Source organism: Mustela erminea, chromosome 19 (genome assembly GCF_009829155.1).
Source record: "Mustela erminea isolate mMusErm1 chromosome 19, mMusErm1.Pri, whole genome shotgun sequence".
Taxonomy (NCBI): domain Eukaryota; kingdom Metazoa; phylum Chordata; class Mammalia; order Carnivora; family Mustelidae; genus Mustela; species Mustela erminea.
In genome coordinates, this window is record NC_045632.1 from 49,370,204 (window position 1) to 49,385,347 (window position 15,144).

Genomic DNA, 15,144 nt, shown 5'->3' on the forward strand with positions numbered 1-15,144 from the left:
TGACTGCCAAAGAAACCTGTCTTATGACCAACTCTCAGGGGAATTCTCCCAGCCTGACGATCACCTCTAACTCCTCTGCAGTTAAGGTTATGGGGTCTCTTTGTGATCAGGGCTATGTTACGCTCCTCAAATGCATATTTGTGATACCTTTTCTTGTTTAGTCAAACACTTATTCATGAAAAAAGGAAGGAAAGAAAATTTGTTTAAATTCAGTTTCTAGGTCCAAGGCAACCTATTACTGCTGTCTCCAATACTGAACCCCCGCTTGTCATCAGTACTTCTCTCCACAGTCCCCTCAAGTTACTCTCTGTATTGTGCCCCCAACCTATTACCACCCTAAACAATACTCCCCAAACTGTCAATGCCCCAAACAGATTCCTTCTGCCATCACCAACCACCAGAGACCCCTCTTCTGTCATTCATACCTCCAGAATTCCCGTCGCACCGAGACTTCCCTTAAGAAAGTCCACTATGAAAGCGCTATCCTATCAGCCATACCCCCAAACTCCTCTTCCTGTTAACCAACGTCCACTGAGACCCCAATCCTGTTACCAGCTCCCGACAACATCCCCTTCCCAGTCACCAAAACCCTCAAAGACAGCCCTGTAGTGAACTTCATCATCCCCACTTCTCCGCGGTAGCCCCTCTTGGAGCCGTCTCCTGCCCCGCCCCTTTACGCGTGGCCCCGCCCCCCGGCGCGCGGCCCAGTGAAAGGCGCCGGAAGCCCCGCCCCCGGCCGGTTGCTAGGCGCCGGCAGCCGGAAGTCCCGCCTGTCGTGTAGTCGCCGCCGCCGCCGCCGCTGCTGTCGTTGTTGTTGTGGTTGGTTCGCTGAGCTCCGCGGCTCCGAGAGCCGGCTGCATCCCTTCCCAGCCGCCGCCATGAAGTGGATGTTCAAGGAGGACCACTCGCTGGGTAAGGGCTCCCTGAGAGACTGGGTGGTTGGGGGTCAGGACGGTAGGTGGGCCCCCTCCCCCACTCGGGCCGCCTTGGGCTGGGCCGGGAGGGGCGGATGCAGCGCTCCGGCCTCGGGTCGCTGAGGCCTCGGCGCCCCAGGCGGCTGCCCACGGATCTTGTCCCGCCCTTCGCCCTTCTGCCGGGAGGCGGGGGCCGAGGGCCGAGGCCGCTGAGACTCCGAACAAGAGCCCCGGGGCGTGCGCAGGTCGCTGGGGGAGGAGGGTTGGGGACCCGGGAACCTGAGGTCGGGCAGGAGCGACCATCAGCCGGTCTGTGTCTCCCACAGAACACAGATGTGTGGAATCTGCGAAGATCCGAGCGAAATATCCCGACCGGGTTCCGGTGAGTGCACTCCCCGCCCCCTCACCTCGCTGTCACCCCGTCGTTTAGGACTCGTGATAAGGCCCCGGGCCATTCAACAGTTGACAAGTTGAGGTTCCAGTCCCAGTTACAGTAGCAGACAGGCCAGACTGGGTTAGGGGCCTTCCGGGTCCGTGGCGTGAGGGGCTTGAGCTGGTGCTGTTCAGGGTGTCTCAGTGCTGAATCTCCTGATCTAGGCCAGCGAGCTGTCTGCAGCCTCTGGGCTCCCTCGCCAATTATGTAAGGAACGATGTTCTAGGACAGGGCAACAGGTCACTGCCACTTTTGGGAACAATCGTGGAGGAAGACTGTCACTTTGGTCTTAGAAGTGGTACTTTAGTCTCAGGACACTCATCTTTAACTTTGAGCCTCTATCTTTGCTTGACTTCTGGCTTCCTTTCCTCACCAAAAAATCTGAGAAGCCTCTGAGAACCCTTTCTCTCGTTTCTCCTTAATCAGTAATATGTATGATCCTATATTTCTTCTGTGGTAGGGGGTAAGTTTCTGTAATCCTTAACTGATTTTTAAAGGACATCCATGCCTGTCATTGTAGCTCATTGTTTGAACAATTCCTTTGAGGAGGGGTCAGGAGGGACACATTTGAAACCTAGTTCAGGGAGAAGCAACAGGCCAAATGAGGAGCTTGGTTCTTGGCTGTCTGGGATTGCCACTCATTCCTATTAGGCCATCCTTTCCCGTTTCCTGTGTTCCCTGGGGTCTTCTCCTCTGGTGTGAAGGCAGATCCATTCTGGGGTCCTGGAGTAAACTGGCTGTAGATGAAACCGTTACCAGATAGTCTCAGTTCTGCCCGGACTAAATGTTGAAAAGCTTTGTAGTAAGGGCTGTGTTTCTCTTATGCTTGCTGAGATCCAGGATGATAAACATAATTGACCACAGAAAAGCACTTTCTGTTTCTGTATCATACGTTTATGACAGTTCTTAACCTCCAGAGTTCAGAGTTTGTGGTTTATTAAATCAGGGGTCTATTTTCCAGTGTTGTGCAGTTTCCCACCCACCTCCTTGCCCACATACTATTCATCAGCTCCCTGACAAGGCAAGGCTAGAAGAACGCAGGGCCAGAGCCTCACGTTAGAAATCCAGTCCTGATCTCTCTTTGCTTTCCTAGGTGATTGTGGAAAAAGTCTCAGGCTCTCAGATTGTTGACATTGACAAACGGAAGTATCTGGTTCCATCTGACATCACTGTGGCTCAGTTCATGTGGATCATCAGGAAAAGGATCCAGCTTCCTTCTGAAAAGGCAATCTTCCTGTTTGTGGATAAGACAGTCCCACAGTCCAGGTGAGAGGTGTTTACTGGCATTGGCCATCTGCTTGGCTGTTTACAGAACTCTACATTTTGGAGGTCAGAAAACTCTTAGAGGTCCTGACTGAAAGTCTGGATTTTGTGCTCCCTGACATGAGGAGTTCAAGGAAAATGAAAAAGGGCTGTAGTGCGTGGGAATGTACTTTGGATCAAGAAAATAGAACAAGGTTGGACTTTAAAAAAAAAGAAAAACCTGAAATCTAGCCTCAGACCCTCACGAATCCTTTAAAACAGTGGAGGATTTACTTAGGCTTAAGCCATCAGTAGAACTGAAGCCTAAAATGAGGTTTTCTTCAAATGACCCATGAAATAAGTCCTGCCGTTCTCCACTGGGAGCCTGTGGGCCCTGCTGAGGCTCGGCTCCAGTTAATCACCCTGCTGCTGGCTTTCCAGACCTAGTTCTGTGCCCCTGTGCAAGCCCATAGCTGCCTGATCCTCAGGTATGCTGGAATGGCTACTGTCCAGCAAAAATTCCCCAAGGTCTCTTTATAGACTTACACCTCCCTCATCCCATCTGCTCCGACTGTCAGAGTCATTGGCCCCCGTCTTGCTCTAGCTGTTGTGCTGCCTGGAAGCTTTCTTTGGGATAACTTGGGGCGTGAATCTAGGCAGGGGCATTACACTTCCCTCCTTCTGTGTAGTTGACAACCCAGCTCTAGTCCCCTGTGGGAAAAAGAAAATGGCCTGGCTCCTTCTGGATTCCTGGTGAGTCCTTGGCTATTACTGGTTGAGTACTAGCCTCTGAGCCAGATGCTAGGCCCTCTCCCCTGAGTGAGAGTTTATGGCTGCTTCTCATCTTAGAGACCCAAACTAAGCCTAATTTGTTACCCCTCCAAAGTAGTACTTCTAAAAGCTAAGGCTTTCAGAATCCCAGGGAACGAGGCCCATATGGCCAAAATATGTTTCCTTTGAAAACCCTTGAAAGGTGTAAGCCAAATTCCAGTCCTTTTCTTATGAAAAGTAGAGAGCTCTGGCTATTTTTTCGTCTGATTTTTGCTTTCCCAGTCTCAACTACATCCATTTCCTGTGTTTGGCAGAGAAGCAGGTTAGGGAAGAAATGAAATGCTCTGCCTGAGGAGGTAGGCCTTGGCCCTGACTGCTAGGTGCTGTTGGCCTACTACAGCTATAGTTCGGGAAGCTGCGGTGTTGGCAGAGGCAGTCTTGCCGCCTGTTGGAGCTCTTCCAGCTTTCCTTCCTGGGCCTGTAGGCTTCGTGGTGCGGGGTGCACTTTTCATCAGAGTTGGAAGCCGTGGGCATCTGTGGTCACACTCAGCTTCTCTCAAGGTGGTGGGGAAGTAAGTCCTCACTCCTTCACCCTGCTTCTGCAGAGTCTTGGCGACCCTGTTTTTCCTCCTTCCTGGAGGTGGCGTCTCAGTAGAGGAAGTAGGTGACTGACCTGTGGCATTGAATTTATTTTATCAATTCTGATTCCATGATACTTCTTAAAGGGAAGGCTTTTGGAGACATTGTTACTCTGAGGGCTCCATGTTAATCTAGCAATTAAAATGGCTGCAGATTAGCGACTGCCCCCTCCCTCCATTATCCCTGAGCTATAAATAGAATTGGAAAGGAAAGTGATTGTCAGGGCAACGGAGGCTGCTTCCTTTTCTCTCCCAGTCCCCTTTGCCTTTCCAGGCTGGTAAGAATCAACTCTAAAGCAGATGACACCAGTGACCCAAGTCAGGTTTTCAGAGAATGACTAACCAGGCTTCCTCTGCCCAGGTCTTTGACCTCAGTTAATGGCTTTCTTTCCCACACTTAATGCAGCAGTTTGGTTTTATTAAGAAAAATGGTTTCTAAACAAAAGTGGTGTGTGACATCATTGGGCTTTATGCAAATGCTGATCACCTGACGGCAGCACACACACAATCACACAGGGTCTCCCGTGAAAGCTGGTGTGTGACTCAACCCTGCCTTCTGCTCCCCAAGGCACTTCAGCAGCAGCCTCTTCCTCAGCTCCTTCCAGCCTCCTTAGGGAGGTGTGGGGCCTCCTTTAACCTTCCACCAGGGCTTGCAGCCTTAGGAGAGTCTGGGGACACCGGAGTTGGGAAAGGGTGAATCCAGGCCTGCCGGAGGCCTCTCCCATCCTGTGACAGACAGAGCTGCGGGAGGCTCACGTGTGAGGTGGAGGCGAAGCAGAGGTAACTTCAGTTATTCTTGCCTTGCAGTGGAACTTTGGGAGAGTGTTCTGGAGCACAAGTGATTATCATGTAAAAATGTGGTGGTGATCGTTTAGTGAGTATTAAATATTGATTCTAGAAATAGAGACCAAGGCAAGTCCCTGAGAGTTTTACTTCCTAAATTCTTTCTGAGTTCTATTTTTTTTAGAGCAGGGCTGGGGGAGGGAATCTCACTCAGCTCCCTTTTCCCATTTAGCATTGGAAAGCTGAATTCTCTGCCTAGGTTCCTGTATCCAGAATCAGCCCCAAAACAAAAGAATTGTGTCTTGGTGCAGACCGAGCTCGAGAAAGAGGATCAGTGTACAAGCTTCCCAGTCATGGCATTAGGGGAGAACCCAGACCTGGCAATGGTATCTACGTTTTGGTCTTTGTTTAGAACACAGACGAGTCTTGTTGATCCCCATTTAAAATAGAAACAGTAGTATGTTATTAAGTAAAATATCTCTAAGATGTGATAATTTGGGAATGTTAGTTACATTTGGAAACCGGTTTGTTTAATATTGTGGTGCTTAGTTGCTGCTTCGATTTTAAAGAGCTATTAAGTAAAAGTTGTGACATCTTACAGTCCATCCTTTATTTAGAAATGTGCTTAGGTTAAGCACTTTTGATAATTTCTAGGTAAATATCTCTTCAAAGATTTATTCCCGCAGTAACAGAATAGGGTTTATTTATATCCGAGAAAAATCTGACGGAAGGAAGAGCCAGTAGTTAATTTTTATTTTTCAGAATGTTGGGAGCCTTTCTGGCTACATGGCCTCTCACTTCGAGGTGGTTGCCTTTCCAGGGTCCACGGCAGTGGCCGTTGTCCTCCCCCCTCACCCCTGCTGTCCTCCCCATCCTCCCCTGCTGGAAAGAGAGAAGTCCAGGTCCAGTGGAAGCACGCGGGCGCCAAAGCAGATGGGTGTCCAGGTGTGTGCCCGTCAGGCCAGCCAATTTCTGAGTCAGGCTGGAGCCCACGGCTTTCATGACCTAACCTTGGTCAGGGGCCGGGGAGGTTCTACAGGGCTTCGGCACCCACACACTTCTATGTCGGCCGCCCCCGTGCATGTGCTCTCGAGTAGCTTAAAGCCAGTGTTTGCCCTCAGTAGCACGGCCGTTCCTGGATGGGGACCCTTCTGAAAGGTGCCGTTATTATTGGCTGGTTTGTCTGAATCTGGGTGACTCCCAATGGAGGGGTGAGTGACCATTTTTGCCGTCAGTTTAGGTTCATCGGACTCGGTTCTTCAGGGTCCCACCACACCTGAGATTGGTTCCGTGGCTTGACTCTGCCTTTGGCTTTTCCCATCTCTTTCCTCATCAGACTCTCGAGTGTGGAAGGTGGCAGGCCTCCTGGTGCTCAGCCGCACCCTTCCAGGGTGAGTGGCTGTCCTTGCTGATGTCACAGTGGTGAGCTTTAGGGTCTGAGGTCATCTCTGTGTGTCTTCCTTAGCCAGTAACTTGGGCGGGATGCTGTGGAGGTGCAGCGTGGCCTGCAAGTTGTCGGGCCATCTCGTAGGCCTGTGCTGCCTTGCCCGACGGGCGCGTCAGAACCGCTGGTACGAGCATCCTCGGGCATCCCGGCCGCGGCCTGCCCAGCGCTGCGGGGCTCGGGCTCTGTGGCCTCTGAGACGGAGGAAGCTCCTCAGAGGCTTGTGGAACTTGTCCTAAACGGACAGGCCAGCCTCCTGTTGGGAGACTGTCTGCTGACTGGGGTCGCGTTTTGCCCCCCTGCACTTACATTTAACTCTTTAACGGGACTCAAAATGTAAACTGTGTTTGCGGCCAGCTCTATTTGGCTCCAGACCAAATTATTCGGCTTTGTATGTGTGCGGCCCGATCCTCTAAGAGCTATTTTGAAGTCATACCATAAGGTGTCTCGGTGTTCTCCTGTGGCACTCAGTGGCTCTCAGAATCGGGCATTCGGTCCCGGGCCGCTGAATGGAGTGTGTGGCAGCTCCCCGCCGTGAGTGTCGTCACTTTCCAAGTGCCTGCCCCTGGGCTGTCCTCCGCGTGTAACACCCGGTGCTGCTGCCAGCCGAGTCAGGTTTCCGACGAGGCTGCGTGACAGAAAAGGAGAACAGCAAGAGGACTCTTAGAGTCGTAGCACAACCAGCCGTTTGTCCCGTTACAGGAGCTGAAGGAGCGAGTTGTGAGACGCGGAGGCTGGCAGCGGCTGCCTTCCTCGGGCATCTGTTACAAATGTAGAATCTCGGGCTCCGCTCTGACCTCCCGAATCCAGAGAGGCGCTGGGAGCAGACGCGCGAGTGATTTCGGGCGCGCGTGTGCGTGTGTGTGCGTGTGTGTGAGCAGCTCTTTCTCAGGCGATCTGTGCAGAAGGTACAGGATGCCGATGTGAGGGCAGTAGGACAGATCTGCGTGTTCACTTGGAGGCGGCACGGCTAAGTGCGAAGCACGTGTCCTCGCATGAATCATGTAACTTCTCTGTGTGTCATTTTTCTTATTGTCTCACTTCTGTTCTCTGTAAACTGTGGCTTGTGATCCCTGTGAGGGTGATGTTGCCTCCGAAGACTGCCGTGAGGATAAAAAGAATAAACTCAGAACAGTGCTTGGCACATGAGTGCTGTTATAATTCGGAGGGTTATGACCCGCCTCTGCAGCAGCTGGGGCACAGGTTAAACAAATGTATAAGCTCAAGTTTTACTTAAAAGACAGTGCAGTTTTGAGACAGGCAGGAGCGAGAGCCACATGGTGACCGGCCTCCGCTCGCACAGTCTCCAGGCCTGCCCTAGGCAGCCGGGGGCCCTTGTTCGCCACAGGCCGAGTCTGGGGTGGGCCGCCGGTATTTACATAGATCCTCAGGTATTTCCTTTTTTTTTTTTTCCCCCCCTAAGATTTTATTTATTTATTTGAGAGAGAGGGGGAGAGAATCTGAACCAGACTCCCCAGTGAGTACAGAGCCCGGCATGGGGCTCGATCCCATGACCATGAGATCACGGCCTGAGCCAAAACCAAGACTCGGACGCTCAGCCAGCTGAGCCACCCAGCTGAGCCACCCAGCCGCCCCTCCTCAAGTATTTCTAATTCAGCAGTGGGGTTTGGATATGCACTGGGGCTTCTGACTTGCTAGGAATGGAGCATACTTAGTCTGTCGGGTAGAACCAGATGTGACATTGGTATCAATCGGTGTCTGCCTTTGAGTTGCACGAGTTGCACGGTCTTTTACTTTGCCTCTAAATCCCTCTGGGAATGAATGGCCTTGGGGAGATGGTGGCAAAGGTGCTCACCAAGGTCATCCTGGACATGTGGATGGATGAGGCGGGCTCTGAGAGCTGCGTTTTCCCTGTCCCCTGACCCCGAGGCAGCTCCGAGAAAAGCGGGAGTCCTGGGGTATTTATTCCCAGCCAGCCGGGTGGTGGTCTTGAGAGAGGCGGCTACGTGTCAAGCCTTTGGCTGGTCGCTGGCTCCTCACGGCACTTGCCAATCACATGGCTCTTTTGAGAACGGCAGACAAATGGAAGACAGATGGGACGCCTGACTGGCTCAGTCAGGTAGAGCCTGCAAATCTTGATCTCAGGATCCTGAGTTTAAGCCCCATGTTGCTTGCTTAACATAAGAAAAGCAAATACATTAAAAAGACAAGCACGGCTCCCTCTGGTAGAGAGACTGTTTTTTCCACCTCGCTTCACCTGGAATCATCTTGGGCAGTTTAAAAACCTACTGATGCCTGGGCTTGAGCCTGGAGATGTCGCAGAGCTCCCCTGTGATTCTGTTGTAGAGCTGAGGCTGGGACTCACTGCTCTCGGGGGCCTCATGCGGGGGCTTCCTCCCTCTATCCACCGTCCCTCAAGTCCTCGTGTGCTCCAGGGCAGTGCTGTTGAGAAATGGTGCATGAGCCACATTTGTAATTTAAAATGTGTTCTAGTGCATTAAAAAGGAAACAGGTGAAGTGAATTATAATATATTTTATGTATCCAGTATATCCAAAATGTCATTTCAACATATAATAAAAATTGAGATTTTTACATCCTTTTTTCCCAGGCGGCTTGAAATCTTATGTATGTTTCACACGATGTTGTTACACAGTGTAACAACACATTCCAGTTCAGACGAGTCTGAGCTTGCCGCCTGGAGCCAGTGGCTACGGTACCGGACAGCCAGACTGCAGGACATTTCCCTCCTCGCAGAAATAGCGCGTGTAGACAGTCCTGGGCCAGGGCGTCCTTATTTTACACATCCCAGGTTAGAGCTCGGGAGCACCGTGTTAGTTACCAGATGCTGGTGACAGGTCATTTGTATTCAGACTCATCCGCCCTCATGTTGTTACTTAAGAATTCTCATCTGCCCACGCAGCCAGCCGGGCCAAGCTGGCAGTTGGGCAGGAAGAACAGGAAAGGAAACCCCCCCTTGCTCCGTGCGGCCCATGTCCCCGTTTACATGGAGGTCTACGCAGCCCGCCGGGAGCTCGCCAGCAGAGTGGGGCAGTCCCAGTTGTACCAGCTTGCGGCCCTACCCTCCTCTGTCACCCCCTGGCCCTCGTTTTACTGAGTCCTGCTTATAAGCTGCTGTTGTGGCCTGTGCAGCTAGTGACCTGTGCCGTCTTTGGCTGGCTGTCAGACTGCTGTCTTACTGGTTCTCGGTGACCCCACGTGCAGGGGGCACACTGACGTTCAGCACACATCTGTGCTGCCTGCTGTTCTCATAGTGCAGTCACGTGGCCACAGCTCTCCTGGGCTTCCCCGTGGTTCTAGTCTTAACTCTGGAGCCTGTACAACTCAGATCCGTGGCAGAGAACTAGATTAGGTCTCCTGTACGGCATGCGTTCTGTTTTACTGCTTAGGAAAACCAGCTTTCCTGCCCACACATGTTTAGTTTCAGCAATTATCTATTTCTGGAAGGTTCTTAGGAGTTTTGGGCAGGGTTTCTTTGGATCCCAGATACAATCAGGGCTTTTTGCATTACATGTGAGGAAAATAACTTCTCTTTGATGGCACTGATGCTGATCGCAGGGGCACGAGGGTTTTGGTGGGGGAGCTTCCACAAGATTGAACCCACTAATATTGATCATGTTAGTTACAGATTTTAAACCTTCACATAAGGAGGAGAAGCAAGCCCCATGTAGTTTCTTTATCTTGATCCTTCACCCATGCAGGGATGGGCCTCTTAGGCTCTTAATTTTGCTTAGGTTTTATCTCCTGCCCTTGGCATCCAGAGAGCATTCAGGTGTTAACCAGGCAAGCCCACTCAAGGAAGAATTAGGTGTGTGTGCGTGCGCGCGCGCGCGGCCTTGCCGCAGGGCAGGAGGGTGGAGATTTGATTCTAGTCTTATTTACTGATTGCCAGGAGCCTAATTTATTTTAATCTTTCCTGGCTCCATTTCCTTTCGGTAACACGGATTGTTGGCACACAGCAGTGCTGAGATTGGAATTACTTTCACTTTCGTGATCTACCACCCAGGCAGAGTAACTGGTTCCAGCGGTCGCGGTCTGTCCCTTATCCTCAGATCAACTTTCTTCAAACACCCAGACTCAGAGACCAAACCCAATTCTCAGTGTTGTTTTTTCTTTTCTTTCAAGCCTAACTATGGGACAGCTTTACGAGAAGGAAAAAGATGAAGATGGATTCTTGTATGTGGCCTACAGCGGAGAGAACACTTTTGGCTTCTGAGGGCCAGCGCTGGGCTAGGTGCACCGTTCCTGCTTGTGTATCTTGTAAATAGCCGGCCGTTTTCAGTTACCAGACCTCTTCACATAGACCTAAGTAGTGCATTTGTAACTGGATTTATTTCTTAATATATTGGAAGGTTTTGTTTCCTTAGATTAGTAAATTATCATACAGAGTTTTATTTTGAGTTTTCCTTTTTGTGCACTGTCCTCATGGCTGTACCCTCCAGGGAACCTGTTCTCTGAGGATCATTATTTAATGAAGATATTTCCATATTAAAGTGAGGTAGGTGGGGTATTAAAGTGAAAGGGAGGGAGATGATACATTTCTTCTGGATTATGTTTGAAGTGTTGAAGATGGCTAAGTATTAAAAGCACCCAAATTAAATCCTTAGCAATCAGACACTTGCTTCACTAGATTTTGCCAACTGCCAATCATGTTGGACTGAGCTAATCTGTTCCTCTTTCTGAAATATTAAGGTAAATAATTAACAATAAAACTTCCTCTTATAAAGGCATTGCAGTGTGACCATGTCCTTTATTCACTTTCTTCCAGAAGGGTCAGAGCAGTGGCTTGGCATCTGCTAGGCCAACAGGAGGGTTTGTGGAGCCCCTGGCTGCACAGCCTGGGACAGGAAGCAGTGATCTGTGTCGTAAGAGAGGCTTTTTTTTTTTTTTAAGATTTTATTTATTTATTTGACAGACAGAGATCACAAGTAGGCAGAGAGGCAGGCAGAGAGAGAGGAGGAAGTAGGCTCCCCGCTGAGCAGAGAGCCTGATGTGGGACTCGATCCCAGGACCTCGGATCATGACCTGAGCCGAAGGTAGAGGCTTTAACCCACTGAGCCACCCAGGCGCCCCTGGGAAACTACTTTAACTAGTATCTTGTTTCTTTCCAGTCTTTATTTTTGGAAATATAATTAAATGTGAATATATGTCCTTCTTTTCTTCTATGATCTCTCTCTGTCAAATAAATTAATAAAATCTTAAAAAAAGAAGAAGAAAACATATATTTATGTATGTTGCTTTTTTTCATTTAACAGTATATCCTGCTGACCTTTCCATATCAGTTCATAGGGAAACTTTTTTTTCATTTTCACAGCTAAATGGCATTGTGCTGTGTGAATATGTTATTACATACCTAGTACCCAGGCCCCTATTAATGGCCGTTGGGTTATTGGCAGCCTTTCACCATTACGTACAGTGTTGGGATGATAACTGTACACACATAGCCTCTTACTTACATGTACCTGCACTCTTCATGGGGCTGCTCTCCAAGCCCTCTTCCTAGAAATCACAATTAGATTTTCCCATGCTCACGAGTTTCATGATTTCTCACAAATAAATATGTAGGCTAGCCGGAACACAAATGCATCTAAGAGGAAAACTTAGTTACTTTCCCAAATCTTCCAAAGATAGCCTGTGTTGGAGGCTAGAGCTCTACATAGAGAATCACTAGGTATCACCCCACGATCAACATGTAGTTTAAATGACTCCCTTAAACTCTGTCCTGGGGAAGAAAGATCTTTAGCTTTGTCTTCACCAAATTATAGAGGCAACCTGTCAAGGCCATCCACCTGAGGTCAGCTCCCCAACTGGGATCAGAGGAATCACTTGTCATTAAGCATCGTGTTGGTCTTTCCCAAACCTGCCCCAGCAGAATCTGCGGTCTCTTTGCTGGTCGTCGCGAACTAGAAGCAGGTACAAGCTGACCTCTGAGTGAGCAAGGGGAGGGAAAGGAACAAATCCTGTGTTGAAGGGAATCTGTTTGCGGCAATATACACCCAACTCGAGATGGCTTAAGCCCTAAAGAGGCCATTCGCTCAGTTAGTTCACTGGCTTCAGACGTAGCTCGCACCAGAGGTCGATTGATAACATCAAAAGTCTTTCCTCTTGGTTTTGTTTCCCTCTGTGTTGACTTCACTCTCGGGCAGACTCCTCTCATGTGACAGCAGAGTGGCCCCAGCAGTGTAGCAAATCCAGTGGAAGAGCATTTCTTCCGAGGGCAGTGTCAAAAGTCCCCTGGGGGACTCCAGCCTCACTTGAATTACCAAAGAGCCCCTCACCCTTCCTGCCCGAGACAGGGACTGGCGGGAAGGAAAGGTAAAACCCTCCTTAACAGTATGAACAGAAGAGGATTGTAGAGAAATGGGGGAGGGCTAGTTTTCCAAAGGCATTTAGATCTGTTTCTGTTTCACAACCACAAACCCACAAATGCAACGGAACAGAAATAGTAGGGGAAGAGGAAAATAAAGCAAGGGTCACCAAAGCCAGCTGTTTTTCTTTCTTTTAAAAAGTAATTTTTAGGGGCACCTGGGTGGCTCAGTGGGTTAAGCCTCTGCCTTCGGCCAGGGTCATGATCCCAGGGTCCTGGGATCGAGCCCCGCGTCGGGCTCTCTGTTCAGCAGGGAGCCTGTTTCCCCTCCTCTCTCTCTGCCTGCCTCTCTGCCTACTTGTGATCTCTGTCTGTTAAATAAATAAATAAAATCTTCAAAAACAAAAATTAAAAAAAAAAAAAAGTAATTTTTAGGGGTGTCTGGCTGGCTTAGTTCGGAAAGCATGTGACTCTTGATCACTGGGTCGTTGAGTCTGAGCCCCATGTTGGGCATAGAGATTTACTTAAAAATTTTTTAATTAAAAGATAAATTTTTATAGTTTTTATCAAGCTCTCGTTGGATAGCAGATGATTTATAAATATTATTAAGATTAGTTTTCAAAAGGTACTCATGAGATATAGGTAATGTAATTCTCATAGCTATACCGCTACCAAGTGACAGCGGAGACACCAGACTTGAGATTTAAGAGGAAAGACAGTTGGCCGGGTGAAATCATGTCATGGTGTTTGTTTTTTCTGTTTACAATGTGCTTCACACTGCTGGACAGTGAGGCATAAACAGGAATAAAAACATTAGCTCATCCTCCAGAGCTTACAGTATGGGGGTAAACCTACACATATATAATTAAAAAAGTGATACTAGAAAGTATTCTTGGGTCAGAGGAGGGAGCAGCTGTTATCTATAAAACAAGCTACTGAGGAAAGCAGCCTTATTTGTAATACCAATAAAAATGGATTTGTCCATCTTGCCTTTAGGATGTAGCATCTGAATGAAGGTTTGAAAAGTTAAAAAAAAAAAAAAAAAAGTAGCATCTAGTTTCCCCTAATTCCAGTCCTTAAAAGACAGTAGCAAAGTTTTACAGATGAATTTTATCAAACTATATAAGGATACCTTAACCCATTCTTAAATTTTCAGAGATTAGAAAATGAATGATCACAAATTGATTTTGACACTGAAATCCAAATGCCAAAACTTCATAAGAGAAAAATTACAGATTGATCTCATTTATCACCACAGAAAAATCCTAAATAAAATACTAGTAAATAAAATTTTGCAGTGTGCTAGAACAGTTACGACCGGGGCGGCTGGGTGGCTTAGTCAGTTAAGCTGGGTCATGATCCCAGAGTCCTGGACCTGAGCGCTGCTTTGGGCTTCCTGCTTAGTGGGAAGTCGGCTTCTCCCTCTGACCTTCCCTCCTGCTGTGCTCTCTCACTTACTTACTCACTGTCTCTTAAATAAACAAAACAATCATGACCAGGTAGAATTGAGCTCAAGAATGGGTAGTATATCACCAAAGGCAAGGGAAGGAAGAGCAAAAATGAACTATTGGGACTTCATCAAGCTAAAAAGCTTTTGCACAGCAAAGGAAACAGTCAACAAAACCAAAGAACACCAACGGAATGGGAGAAGATTTTTTTTTTTAAGATTTTGTCTATTTATTTGACAGAGATCACAGGTAGGCAGAGAGGCAGGCAGAGAGTGAGAGGGGGAAGCAGGCTTACCTCTGAGCAGGGAGCCCGATGCGGGGCTTGATCCCAGGACCCTGGGATCATGACCTGAGCCAAAGGCAGAGGCCTCAACCCACTGAGCCACCCAGGCGCCCCTGGGAGAAGATACTTGTACATGACAGGGCTACTATCCAAAAATCTACAAAGAACTTCTCAAACTCAACACCCAAAGAACAAATAATCCAATCAGGAAATGGGCAGAGGACATGAACAGACATTTCTCTAAATAAGACGTCCAAGGGACTCCTGGGTGGCTCAGTTGGTTAAGCAGCTGCCTTCGGCTCACGTCATGATCCCAGCGTCCTGGAATCGAGTCCCACATCGGGCTCCTTGCTCGTCAGGGAGCCTGCTTCTCCCTCTGCCTCTGCCTGCCATTCTGTCTGCCTGTGCTCGCTCTCTCTCTCTCTCTGATAAATAAATAAAATCTTAAAAAAAAAAAAAAATAAGACGTCCAAATGGCCAACAGACACATGAAAAAGTGTTCAATATCACTCAGCATCAGGGAAATACAAATCAAAACCACACTGAGCTACCACCACACACCAGTCAGAATGGCTAAAAGTAACCAGTCAGGAAATGACAGGTGTTGGCAAGGATGCAGAGAAAGGGGAAACCTCTTACGCTTACACTGTTACCCTCTTACCCTCTTGCATACACTGGGAATGCAACCTGGTGCAGCCACTCTGGAAAACAGCATGGAGGTTCCTCAAAAAGTTGAAAATAGAGCTACCCCATGACCCAGCAATCGCACTACTGGGCATTTACCCTAAAGATACAAATGTAGTGATCCGAAGGGGCACGTGCACCCGAATGTTTATAGCAGCAACGTCCACAATAGCCAAACTATGGAACAAGCCCAGATGTCCATCAACACACGGATGGA

The 15,144-nt window shown here is 48.7% G+C and overlaps 2 protein-coding genes across 3 annotated transcripts in view; one reads left to right on the forward strand and one right to left on the reverse strand.

The window, feature by feature from the left end:
• The first annotated feature begins 737 nt into the window (after positions 1-737).
• Positions 738-10,935, forward strand: GABARAPL2 (GABA type A receptor associated protein like 2). The gene is made up of 4 exons (XM_032326348.1): positions 738-912; positions 1,241-1,296; positions 2,441-2,613; positions 10,331-10,935. Exons 1-4 carry the CDS (start codon positions 879-881, stop codon positions 10,419-10,421), a joined length of 354 nt encoding a protein of 117 aa, XP_032182239.1. The 5' UTR covers positions 738-878; the 3' UTR covers positions 10,422-10,935.
• Positions 6,771-15,144, reverse strand: part of ADAT1 (adenosine deaminase tRNA specific 1) — a 47,843-nt gene continuing 39,469 nt past the window's right edge. Inside the window, exon 11 of one of the 2 annotated variants that reach the window (XM_032326340.1) lies at positions 6,771-6,853. The gene's annotated coding sequence lies outside the window, so the exon portion shown is untranslated. Of the gene's footprint in view, positions 6,854-7,779; positions 8,629-15,144 lie in introns of those variants that run through there. The other variant, XM_032326341.1, reaches the window with a different exon arrangement.